Consider the following 13,315-nt stretch of genomic DNA (forward strand, 5'->3'; position numbering starts at 1 on the left):
CGGACTGCTAGGATGGAATCCTCTGTCTGAAGGACCCTTGGTCAGACAGGAATTGCAGAGAAAGAAAGAGCACTGTCAGGTGCTACTCATCAGTAGGACCTTCCGCTGCCTGCCTGCCAGCCCCCTGACTGAGAAGTCTGACATTCCAGGGCAAAGTATGACTGCTCAGCACCACCTCTGTGCTGCGGGCAGGGCAGCAATAACAATTTCCTGTGTGTAGGGGGGAGCAGAATTTCACAAGAGAAGTGAGGCAAAGGACAATGGACCACTTGAGATCATCTTTTGAAAATACTTCAAAAGAGGCTGGGCACGGTGGCTCATGCCTGTAATCCCAGCACTTTGGGAGGCCGAGGCGGGAGGATCACAAGGTCAGGAGATCGAGACCATCCTGGCTAACACGGTGAAACCCCGTCTCTACTAAAAATACAAAAAATTAGCAGGGCGTGGTGGCGGGCGCCTATGGTCCCAGCTACTCAGGAGGCTGAGGCAGGAGAATGGCGTGAACCCAGGAGGCAGAGCTTGCAGTGAGTGGAGATCAGGCCACCGCACTCCAGCCTGGGCGACAGAGCGAAACTCTGTCTCAAAAAAAAAATACTTCAAAAAAGGCTAGCAAACATTTTCAATACAGGTCTCAATTAGAAACCTTGTTTTAATATTCATAAGGCCAAGGTATCAGGAAGGTGATAATGTAATTGATAAATGTTCTCAAAATACAATTAGAGACTTTACACTCTATGATTGCCCTTAAGCAAATGCTCTGTGTTATAATAAATAAAAGGTGATTTTTGGCCGGGCGCGGTGGCTCACACCTGTAATCCCAGCACTTTGGGAGGCCGAGGCAGGCAGATCACAAGGTCAGAAGATCGAGACCATCCTGGGTAACACCATGAAACCCCATCTCTACTAAAAATACAAAAAATTAGCTGGGCGTGGTGGCGGGCACCTGTGGTCCCAGCTACTCAGGAGGCTGAGGCAGGAGAATGGTGTGAACTCAGGAGGCGGAGCTTGCAGCGAGCCAAGATCGCGCCACTGCATTCCAGCCTGGGCAACAGAGCGAGACTCCATCTCAAAAAAATAAAATAAAATAAAATTTTAAAAAAAGGTAATTTTTAAAGGCTTGAAAATTCTCAATATTTGGAGAAAAACAAAATAAACGCATGTGTACGTTATTTTAAAGCACATCTGTCTCCAATTCACAATTTTTATCTCTTTTTTTTAATATTTGCAAAGATACTTTGAGTGTCATATGAAAATAGTTACAGCATCCAAAGCTACCATGGTTACTCTGTAGACTCCTGTAACTTGAGCACGGCAGTAGGTGCTGGGCAGATGTGTCCTGAGGGGACAATATGAAGCTGCTGTCACCAGATCCACTGCTTCCCAAAGCATAAAACATCTTGGGAGACAGACGAAGAATACATAAAAAATTATAGTTGTTTCAAAAATGCTAATAATACACTCATCAAATTGTGATTGAGTTCCATCTTTTTCTTCAACATAAACTTTTGTTGCAGTATAATTATCTTATTCTCTTCTGTAATTCCCATAGAATTCAGCAGCACATTTTACAAATAATAGTACTTGTATGCCAATTTGCAGTTTACAAACCACTTTTGTAGGCATTAAAAAGCAGGTTTCTATGTATGAGTACATAGATTATATTATTCTTACAATAACCCTTTAAAGTGGTTAGGCAAGAAGATGGCAGACAGGAGGCAGGACTAAAGTGCATCTCCCACTAGGATGGACTGAAAGACATGTGGAGACTCATACTGTGAGGTTTTGTTCCAAGAAGCACTGCAGGAATGTACCAAAAAAACTGAAAGAATTCACAGATCCTTTGAAAGCAGCAGCAGGCCACTGCAAATTCCACGAGACAGGCAAAAAACTGTGAGTTCCCAAAACGTGAGAGGGGGAAAACTGCCTCCAAACATGCACCCCCACTGGGGAATCTAAAAATCCGTATCACAGGAGAAGGATGTAACCTTACCTAGAGCTGAAGCATATTTAGGCAGCCAAGCAAAATATAAAAGTAGAAGCAGCAGTGAGAAGAGCCTTGTAGGCACTCCCAGTCTCCAGCTCGAGTCCAGGGAAGCCATCCCTAACTGTATCTCACAGGGGTACTCCCTCAGAAAAGACAGCCAGAGGAATTAGGGAGAGGTCATAGGTGGTGAAAGAAGTTTCCAATTGAATTATGTGATAATTTAGACTGGGCATGAACTTCCTTGAGCTGAATCAGGAGTGGGTAAAAGGGAACTGCTGCAGATAATGAGCACAGGAGCTGCCAACATTGTGGGCAGATGGGGAGGGGCAAGACCTGAAAGCCAGCCATGCTCGCTTTCTCAGCACAGAACTTATGGCCTGGGGCAGGGCTGAGTCCCACACACAGGTTGTCTGCATCTAAACCTGGCACTGTTAGCTGGGCACTGTGGGAGCGAGACCAGCCTCACAAACTGCGTGGGAGCTGGGTGAGGCCTTTCACTACCGGCTTTCCCCCACTTCCCTGGCAACCTATGTGATGCAGCAGACACAGCCATAATCCCCTCTGGAACGTAACTCCATTGGCCCAAGAACCACCCCCACATCTCCCACAGCAGCTGCAGCAAGCCCTGCCCAGGGAGACTCTGAGCCCAGACCCACCTAACCCTGCCCCCATCTGATGGTTTTTCTCTACCCACCCTGGTAGCCAAACACAAAAGACATAAACTCTTGGGAACCCTATAGCCCTGCCCATCACCTGAGAAACCAGAATGCCTCCCTGGCCAACTTAGGGAAAGCTTATATACCCCTTCTAACATAGCAGCTGATACTCTCTCAAAGAACTCCTGAGAAATTCATCACAAAAGGATCATGACCTAGGTATAGTCATCTGGTTATCTAAAGTCAGGAAGAATCAAAGAATCTTTAGAGCTGTGAGACAAAAGCCTCAGGTAACATATAAAGGAAAACCTATCAGATTAACAGCTGACTTCTCAGCAGAAAATTTACAAGCCAGAAGGGATCGGGGTCATATCTTTAGCCTCCTTTTTTTTTTTTTTTTTTTTTTTTTGTCCGCCTCCGGTTCAGCCTTCTCCTGCCTCAGCCTCTCTGAGTAGTGGGATACAGGCCCGCCACCAGCCCGGTAATTTTTGTTTTTTATGGTCTCGATCTCCTGACCTCGTGATCCGCCCGCCTCGGCCTCCCAAAGTGCTGGGATTACAAGCGTGAGCCACCGCGCCCGGCCTAGCCTCCTTAAACAAAATGATTGTCAGCTAAGAATTTTGTATCCAGCAAAACTAAGCTTCACAAATGAAGGAAAGATGAAATCTTTTTTAGACAAACAAATGCTGAGAGAATTTGTCACTACCAAGCCAGCACTACAAGAAATGGTAAAAGGAGTTCTAAATCTTGAAACAAAACCTTGAAATACACCAAAAAAGAACCTCCTTAAAACGTAAATCTCACAGGCCCTATAAACAATAATGCAATGAAAAAAGGGTATTTAGGCAAGAACTAACATAATGAATAGAGCAGTACCCCACATCTCTATACTAACGCTGAATGTAAATGGTCTAAGTGCTCCACTCGAAAGATACAAAATGGCACCATGGATAAAAATATACCAATCAAGTAACTGGTGTCTTCAAGAGACTCGTGTAACACATAGGAACTCACATAAACTTAAGAGAGGAAAAAGATATTCCACAGAAATGGAAACAACAAGCAAGCAGGAGAAGCTATTCTTACATAAGACAAAACAAATAGACTTGAAAGCAACAACAGTTTAAAAAAAAAGACAAAGAGGGACATTATACAATGATAAAAGGATTAGTCCAATAGGAAAATATCACAATCCTAAATATATACACACCTAACACAGAAGCTCCCAACTTCATAAAACAATTATGACTAGACCTAAGAAATGGCATAGCAACACAATAATACTGGGGAATTTCAATACTCCACTGACAGCACTAGAAAGGTCATCAAAACAGAAAGTTAACAAAGAAAGAATGGACTTAAACTACACTGTAGAACAAATAAAATTAACATGTACTTGTGCCTTGTTAAATGTAACAGTCAGGCCGGGTGCAGTGGCTCACATCTGTAATCCCAGCACTTTGGGAGGCCGAGGTGGGCAGATCACAAGGTCAGGAGTTTGAGACCATCCTGACCAACATGGTGAAACCCCCTCTCTACTAAAAATACAAAAATTAGCCGGGCGTGGTGGCAGGCACCTCTAATCCCAGCTAATCGGGAGGCTGAGGCAGGAGCATCATCGTTTGAACGTGGGAGGCTGTGGATGCAGCGAGCTGAGATTGTGCTGTTGCATTCCAGCCTGGGCGACAAGAGCGAAACTCCATCTCAAATAAATAAATAAATAAATAAATCATCAATGCACACACACAGAAACATTTCCACATACACTGCTGGTAAGAGAATAAACTAACATAAACTTAACTATCTGGCAATCAAAAATTCTACTTTTATAAATTTATAAAAAGAAAATCATTCTAACCTTCCCAAAAATGTATTTCTTCAAGGCTGTCCATCATAACATCGATTATAATATGAAACGTAGCAACAGTTCTTACATTGAGTGGAATACAATGCAGATGTTTTAAAAAATGACATTGAAAAATAAGTTTACTTCGTGTCTCAGAAGAGAAAGCAAGCTCAACCTAATCCAATGGAGAGAAAAGGAGTTTAATGTGTAATTAAAAAGTTAGCACATGACTGGCTACAGCAGCTTCATTGACACCATCAGGACGGCCCCCTGGCCTCCCCAACCCTCAGCTCCACCTGTCTAGGTGCTGCTCACTATCTGTTCCTATGTGGTGGCAAAAAGATGGCCAGCAGCACCTGAGTGTGGCCTCCCATGTTGCAGGGTGCTGGGGAAGAAAGCATCTCTTTCCATTGATCCTTGAACATTTGTCATGAGTTTGGGCCAGTCTGAGACACTTTCCATGTTTGAATTAATCATGTAATCAGAAGGATGAAATGATGCCAAGAAGTCAGGCCTGGGACACAGACCTCTCCACTGAGTCCCAGCCAGCAGAGGGAGAAGGGTGGTACCCCAGAGGAAATCCAGGTGCTTTTGCCCAAAGAGGATGTGGATGCTGAGACAACAAAAATAGTAATGCTTAGATGTACAAAAATATCAAGAAGGATAAACAAAAATTTTAATGGAATAAATATTTACAAATTTAAAACTTCTATTTTTCAAAAGATCATTGGTGCTGGAGCCTAAGAGCAGGGTTTAAACAAATGGACACCACATGTTATTTCTGAGCCAGGACCAATGGAAGCCAGTACGGGTTGGTTGCTGAAGAGGAATTTGAGGAATCAGGAGTGGTTCCTAGCTTTCCAGCCTGAACAACAAGAGACCCCACTTACTGAGCTGGGGAAGAACAGGTTTGGCAGGAAAGAAGCATAGATTCTGTTTTGGATACGTTATGTCAAATGCTGAAACGTCAACTGTGGCTTCCTCTAGGCGTTGCACCAAAATTTCTTTCAAGTAACTGTGGAAGAAACAGACATCGCTTCTCTAACACACAGTGTGTCCATTTTAGAGGGTAACACTCAGAAAGCCATCTTGTTTCTCTCATTTCTAAATGATTACAGAGCACCCAGCATTGCCCTTTTGCACCAATTACATAAAATAGTACCTATGAGTTGAATGGTGAGGAGTCTAAATACTCCAGGGCACAGTGGTGAAAGAATAACACTCTCCCTAAGATGTCCGCATGCTGAACCCCAGAACCTCTGCAAACATTAGGCTACACAGCCAAGGGAATTGAGGTTACTAATCAGATGGGCTTCAGAAGAGAGATTATCCTGGATTCTCTGGGTATGTTCAATTTAAATACTTTCCTTAACTAAGCTAGAGAGAGAAGAGTTGGGATCATGATGCACTGTGAGAAGGACTCAACCTGCTGTGATTACCGGCTCTCAAGACAGAAAAAGGAGCCAGGAGCTGAGGCCTGTGATGGCCTCTAGAAGTTGGAAAAGGCACAGAAAGGAGTTTTCACCCGAAGACTCTGGAAGGAGCCAGCCCCAATGCCATCCTGATTTTAGCAGTTTGAGACCCATTTTGGATTTGTGACCTCCAGAACCGTAAGATAATCCATTTGCAGTGTTTTAAACCACCAAATCTGCATTAGTTTGTCACAGCAGAATTAACAAACGAATACAAGTGCCTACAAAATGAAAACTGTAGAAATGAAATGACGATTCCCTGCATACGTCTACACAGCGATCTGTGTCCTAATGGGACTGAATCCTGAAGTAAGACTAGAACAAGCAATCGACAGCAAGAGTCCAGGGTGACCCAAGGGTTGAGATGGTACTAGGAGATCTTGGGAAGAATGGCGCAGTGAAGGTTACGAGGAAGAAGTTAAGGTACGGGCAGTTGTGAAGCATGAGATCACATACACACATGCATGCACACACACAAAATCTCACACCTGTATACACACATGCACACAAAGAATCCCACACATGCACCCAAACGTGCACACACATACGTATGCCTGCATACGTATAAAAAGCTGTCCGATTGAAATGGGTTTGGTGAAAGGTGTGGGGTCAGAGAGCCCAGGGTCATAGGAGAAAGACAATCCAAAGACCTGAAGACCTCTTCCATGCCTGAAGCACAGGACCCCTTCATGTCTTGAAAACAAAAGCAGACGCCGGGCACAGTGGCTCACGCCTGTATTCCCAGCACTTTGGGATGCTGAGGCAGGTGAATCACGAGGTCAGAAGTTCAAGAACCAGCCAGGCCAACATAGTGAAGCCCCATCTCTACTAAAAATACAAAAATTAGCCGGGCATGGTGGCGCGTGCCTGTAGTTCCAGCTACTTGGAAGGCTGAGGCGGGAGAATCACTTGAACCTGGGAGGCGGAGGTTGTGGTGAGCCAAGACTGTGCCACTGCACTCCAGCCTGCGCAACAGAGCGAGACCCTGTCTCAAAAACAAACAAAAGCAAAAATAACAAAAAACTATCTCCTGACACCCAGCATCTGATATCACTGGAATTATTTCCAAAATAAAGACAGTGTGGGCAGCAAGCCACTCAGGTGCCAAGGCAAGAGACCGAGGACACGAGCTGTTCCAGTATAATAAAATATAAAACAAGAATAGTTATACCAGATATAGATCTTAGATATGATTATATATGAATATCATTAATAATTAGTTTGTAGCAATTACTCTTTATTCCAACATTATAATAATCCTCGCTCTATAATTATAACCTAGGAAAAACCAGGCCATACAGAGATAGGAGCTGAGGGGACATAGTGAGGAGTGACCAGAAGACAAGAGTGCGAGCCTTCTGTTATGCCCAGACAGGACCACCAGAGGGCTCCTTGGTCTAGCGGTAACACCAGCGTCTGGGAAGACGCCCGTTGCCAGGTGGACGGAGGTCTAGCGGTAGCCTCAGTGTCAAGGAAAAACACTGGCTACTTAGCAGAACGGGAAAGGGAGTCTCCCTTTCCCCCGGGGAGTTTAGAGAAGACTCTACTCCTCCACCTCTTGTGGAGGGCCTAACATCAGTCAGGCTCGCCTGCAGTTATCCAGAGGCCTAACCGTCTCCCTGTGATGCTGTGCTTCAGCGGTCACGCTCCTAGTCTGCCTTCAGGTTCCATCCTGTACACCTGGCTCTGCCTTCTAGATAGCAGTAGCAAAATTAGTGAAAGTACTAGAAGTCTCTAATAAGCAGATAATGGTGTAAGTTGTTTCTCTCTGTCTCCTCTCTCTGCTTCGGCTGCCAGGCAGGGAAGGGCTCCCTGTCCAGTGGACACGTGACCCACATGGCCTTACCTATGATTGGAGATAGCTCACTGTCCTTAACCTGCCCCTTTGTCTCGTATCCAATAAATATCAGTGCAGCCTGGCATTTGGGGCCACTACCGGTCTCCGTGACTTGGTGGTAGTGGTCCCCCGGGCCCAGCTGTCTTTTATCTCTTTGTCTTATGTCTTTATTTCTACACTCTCTCGTCTCCGCACACGGGGAGAGACCCGCCGACCCTGTGGGGCTGGTCCCTACAGACAGAATATGAATGTGCTTGCATTTCCTGATGTGTGCATAGTAAAGAAATAAAACCACGACTCACTAGTGTGAAGAGTTCACAGAAACAATGGTGTGAAGCCAAGGAGAGAAGGAAGCCTTGTCAGGACACATAAGCCACCCTCGCGAGGAAGCACTAGCCTGCGCTCAGAATCTCTGGGTCAGTCTGGCCCCAGTGTGCACAAGCTGATGTCCCACCTCTCCAGCTGCCCAACACCTCCATTCCTCGGTGTTCTCAGCTTCAATGCCTACCTCTGCCTCAGTGTACTCGGCTTCAATGCCTACCTCTCCTGCCTCTCCTGCTCCATGGCAAGGTGGTACAGACAGGGATGAGGGAGTGTTTGGTGCAGACAGAAACATTATCAGGGACACCCTGACACACACACACATACACACGTGTCCGTGTCACAGACATGAGTCCAGGGCAGCTAACTGAACCGCAACCTATCCTCCCATTGAACAGAGGTCAGATGTCCCCTAAAATCATTTGTGTAAAAAGTTATTTTTCTATCTGTTAAAATATTCATTTTTCTATTTCTGTGGTCTGGCAGTTTTCCCCAAGCTCTTTCTGCTTCCACCCTGGAGCCACTAAGAACATGGCTGGACCACATTTCCAGCCTCTGGAGTCGAGGGCAGCCGTGCACCAATTTCTGGTCTGGAAAGCACACCATGCATGCACAGGCTTGGTCCTGTCACAGCCCGTGCACAGCCCTTCATGCTGGAGGCGGAGGGCTCTGAAGGAAGAGGAGAGGGGCCACAGTGGTGGCACCTGGCGGCCTGTGCTGCTCCCACTAAAGGGTGACCAGGACACCAGTCTGGACTGTTGTGTAAGCAAGAGAGAAACATTTATTGCATGAAGCTGAGGTCACTTCTGTCAGCCTACCTTGACCGATGTGGGTACCTTGAAGTAGGACGCTTCAGTGACGCTGTAGGATGTTGCTGAGTGACTTGAGTGATGCGGCACAGAAACAAATTCAGGAGGGGAAAAGCTCAAGACTCACGTTAGGCAGTGACAAACACGTTCAACTGCAACAACCTGTAATAACGCAGAAAACTGACCACAGGCTTACTCATCCTGCAACCCTACAGGAAATTATTGCAAAGAATAAGCATTAGCAGCCAACACACGGAACTGGACTAGAGAACTGACTGGTGTGCAAGCGGAATGGACAGGAAAAGAACGAACAAAGAGCAGTGGCTGCAGCCCTGGGACACCTGAGTGCCCTGAGAGGCTGCAGGGAGGGATGAAGGACCATCAGGTCTTGGCCTTTCAGCAAAGATCTGACCTAGGATGGCTACCTTCCCACTCAAGCCTTAGTTCCACACAACCTCAGGGTATCAGCTGACCAGGAGACCAAAAGCAAACAAAGTCAGGCTTGAACAGTAGACACAGGAAGAACGACAGTGGCATCACCAGCACAAAGAGCTGACGAGATATACACAGACCACATGCTGCTGTGCTCGTGAGGACACGATGAGGCCTAAGAAGTATCAAGCAACGAACAGAATGAGGGCACACGGTGGGCTCAGGGCTGCCTGCCTGGTTCCCACTGCCATGCTCCAGGAGTGAACTATGGCAGCCTTGCAAGAGAGCATCCTCATAGCCACCTCAGATGAGACCATGGAGGAAAAGGACCAAGGGTAGAATCAAGGGTCTCAGGAAACAAGCCAGGCACAATGGCTCACGTCTGCAATCCCAGCACTTTGTGGGGCCCAGGCAGAAGGATCACTTGAGCCCAGGAGTTCAAGACCAGCCTGGGCAACATAGTGAGACCCTGTCTCTACTTTAAAAAAAAAAAAAGTAGTCAGGCGTGGCAGTGCATGCCTGTAGCCCTAGCTGCTGGGGAGGCTAAGGTGGGAGGATCGTTTGAGCCACAGAGGTTGAAGCTATAGTGAGCTGTGATCGTGCCACTCTACTTCAACCTGGACAACAGAGTAACATCCTGTCTCAAAGGAAAGATAAGAACAATGGACAAGGGAATTCCTCCCAGATAGCAGAATCAGGGTCTAGTTGGGAAATTCCTCCCACCTCCACCCCAGCATCACTTCCAAACTGCTACAGAACAGTGTCTGCCATGTGTCTCCTTTTTCCGAAAGGGAGATGGTTACAAAAACCATGGTCATATTTAACCACTGCATTTTAGTGGGGAGAGCAACTAGTTTGTCTTCTTAGTCCATAGGGCTCTGGACCACGAGGAAACACAGACAGGCCTGATGGCGCGAACTGTGCAATCCTGGGAAATGTTCTGTGTTGCACTAAGCACCTTGACAAAGTGTCTCTCTTGGGTTGGGGACAGTGTGTTTTCCATGTGGGATCAAGAGTGAAGCAGGTATTTGGTCACCAGAAGAGAGACTACAGTAGGTGCTGCCCCTTTTTCACTAAGCCACTTCCCTTTCCTTCTAGACACAGAACTAAACTACATTCCCTAGCTTCCCGTGCAATTAAGTGCAGCAAGTCGTTGAGTACCTGGCCCATAAATCCCTCCTGCACTGCCTCTCTTCTTTCCCCACCCACTAGCTAAATGCGGAGAATTCAGAGTGTGGGGAAAAGAAAGAGAGATCAGCCTGTTACTGTGTCTATATAGAAGGAAGTTTTTTATCCCTACCTCCTCTCCCTGCTGTGCCAACCCTACGGGATAATCAATGTTATAGGACATCCCCAGGGATATCCACGTATGTACATGCACAGAACAAGTCAGGGAAAATAAACTAAATTTATTATTTTAGTGAAATTCTAGTGCACCTAACACTAGGTAAGCACTTCAGGAAAAGGCAGTGGCAAGTGATTGCTAAAGAGACCATAGTCTTAAAGTCAGTAAACACAAGGCAGTAATCCCAGATAAACTGGAAGCTGTAGAGTTAATACCCCTTTACTAGTACAGAGCAGTGTGTGTAAATTGTAGAAAATTTAGAAATACATAAAAAGATGAACTCTCTACTACTCGAGGAGTACCACTGATAAAATCCTGTGCATTCCCTTGTTTTTTTTTTAATGTATATACGAATATTTTTAAATAGAGAAAACTACTCCCTTCTGATTAGAAAAGATCGAAATTTTTCTCTTTTAGTGACTAAGCAAGCCAGAAACTTGCTGTTTGGCTAGTTAGGAAAACCGAGCCTGGTAGTTACCACGCAGGGTGAAAGGCCAGTGGGGCATAATTAAGGAGCCCTCAGGGTCCACGCTCCCGCCCTCGGAGCACAGAACCGACGGGAGGTGCAGGAGGCCGGGCATTTCTACAGCCCTGGTTCGTTCCTAAACTACTGAATCTTTTAAAGAGGTCTGAGTTCTCCTTATACACAGCTGCTTTAATTAAAATAACCACCTGCGCCCTTTTCCTCCGAACACCACATGCGCTCAGTTCTCAAAGCGCCGATCCTGCGCCTTGGCGCCACGGCCGCCCGGACACTCCGGCCCGACTTGTGCCCCAAACTCCCCTGGAGATCCTCGCACTAGCACGGCGTCAAGAGGACGCTTCGGGTGAAGAGACAGCGGGCAACGGCTCTGGTCCAGAGCGCGCGTCTCCCCCGTTGGGAGCGGTCACGACGGAACCCTCAAATCGCCCCCTTTCCTAGAGACCTCAGCGGAGCCGCAAGCAACCGCGCAGCCCCCTCGCTCCAGCCCTGCGCCCTAGGCACACGCCCCAGAGCAGCAGTTCGGGTTCGGCGCCGACTCCGCGCCGAGAGCAACCAGCTAGGGGAGGACTCACAGCACCCAACTCCCAGGAGGGCACGCAGAGGACTACCGAGACACACTCCGCCCCACGCGCGCCGCTATGGTTACTTACCCGCCGACGCACGCGCGCCGCTATGGTTACTAGCCTGCCGCCCCTCGCGCCCACGCCCCTTTCGCTATCTCGCGACAGCTGGCGAGGCCTCGCTTCCGGCCGGCTCACTTACGGGCTTAGCGTCACTTCCGCCTCCTCCGGCGAGGCTTCGGCCTCGGGTCCGGATGCTTACGGTGCGGCCCCCTGCGGGGAGTGGTGGTGAGTCCGAGGGTGCCACAGCGGCCCTGCCCCTGCCCCTGGTTGCCGTCGCGCTACGGGGGAGGGGTTAACCCACCCCCTCCTCCCCGGGGCCTCACGCGGGTGGGAAGGGACAGTCCCAGCGACAGACCAGGCGCCTGGACGCGCCGTGGCCCCGCGGGCGGACGGCGGGGACGGGCTCCGGTGCCGAGCGCCTCCCGTGTCCCCAGCAGCACTGACCCACTTGCAGGCCCCGGAGCTGAGCCGCCAGCCATGGCCGCTCCCCGCGGGAGGGCTGCGCCGTGGACGGCGGCCCTGCTGCTGCTCCTAGCTTCGCAGGTCCTGTGTCCGGGAAGCTGCGTGGACGAGGAGGAGGTCCCCGAGGAGTGGGTGCTCCTGCACGTCGTCCAGGGTCAGATAGGCGCCGGGAACTACAGCTATCTGCGGCTGAACCACGAGGGCAAGATAGTCCTCAGGATGCGCAGCCTCAAGGGCGATGCGGATCTGTACGTCTCCGCCAGCAGCCTGCACCCCAGCTTCGACGACTACGAGCTGCAGTCGGCCACCTGCGGCCCGGACGCCGTGTCTATCCCCGCGCACTTCCGGCGCCCAGTGGGCATCGGCGTCTACGGACACCCCTCCCACTTGGAGAGCGAGTTCGAGATGAAGGTGTACTACGACGGCACGGTGGAGCAGCACCCGTTCGGCGAGGCCGCCTACCCCGCCGACGGCGCAGATGCCGGCCAGAAGCACGCTCGTGCACCGGAAGACGCCTCGCAAGAGGAGGAATCTGTTCTCTGGACGATATTAATTAGCATTTTGAAACTGGTACTTGAAATTCTCTTTTGAGTCGTTGACCACGCTCTGGGATATAAAACCCTCCATCTGTGAAGCTGATTGCAGTTTGCTGTGAACCTTGCTACTTGTACTTGGTTGAAGTTTTAGTTACCTTTTTCTAGTCAAGGGATGGAAAAATAAAGCCATACGCAGTTTTGTTACCTCAGTTACCCCAAAAATAGCAAGCACAGTATTTTCTTTTAAAGATCAAAATTCCTATGAAAGGACTGTGCACAAAGTGTTTAGACTCCATTTTCATTAGGCAGGTTGACTAAAAATGATTGCAGTAACAGGTTTATATATAAAAAATAGAGCAACCTTTCATGCTGTGACACAAATCAAAAGGTTGATAACTTTGTAATTTTACTCTGGAGATTGTAAGCGAAGTTCAAGGTGTAAGTTTTTAAGAGTTACTAAAATCAAGTTGGAAATGATTTATGTACACTTCCCTGAACCTGGACTAAA

The 13,315-nt window shown here is 48.0% G+C and overlaps 2 protein-coding genes across 2 annotated transcripts in view; one reads left to right on the top strand and one right to left on the bottom strand.

The window, feature by feature from the left end:
- WDR27 (WD repeat domain 27) overlaps window positions 1-12,315 on the bottom strand; it is a 118,049-nt gene extending 105,734 nt beyond the window's left edge. Inside the window, 1 exon segment of the mRNA XM_058435695.1 lies at window positions 12,254-12,315. Within this exon segment, the coding sequence (XP_058291678.1) occupies window positions 12,254-12,288 (35 nt within the window). The 5' untranslated portion in view covers window positions 12,289-12,315.
- CUNH6orf120 (chromosome unknown C6orf120 homolog) lies at window positions 11,974-13,029 on the top strand. Its single transcript, XM_032162562.2, is given in 2 exon segments — window positions 11,974-12,090; window positions 12,092-13,029. Coding segments are annotated over 2 exon segments (861 nt in total). The 5' UTR covers window positions 11,974-12,000; the 3' UTR covers window positions 12,863-13,029.
- Window positions 13,030-13,315: the final 286 nt, after the last annotated feature.

The sequence above is a fragment of the Hylobates moloch genome, unplaced genomic scaffold, assembly GCF_009828535.3.
Source record: "Hylobates moloch isolate HMO894 unplaced genomic scaffold, HMol_V3 SCAFFOLD_2, whole genome shotgun sequence".
NCBI lineage: Eukaryota > Metazoa > Chordata > Mammalia > Primates > Hylobatidae > Hylobates > Hylobates moloch.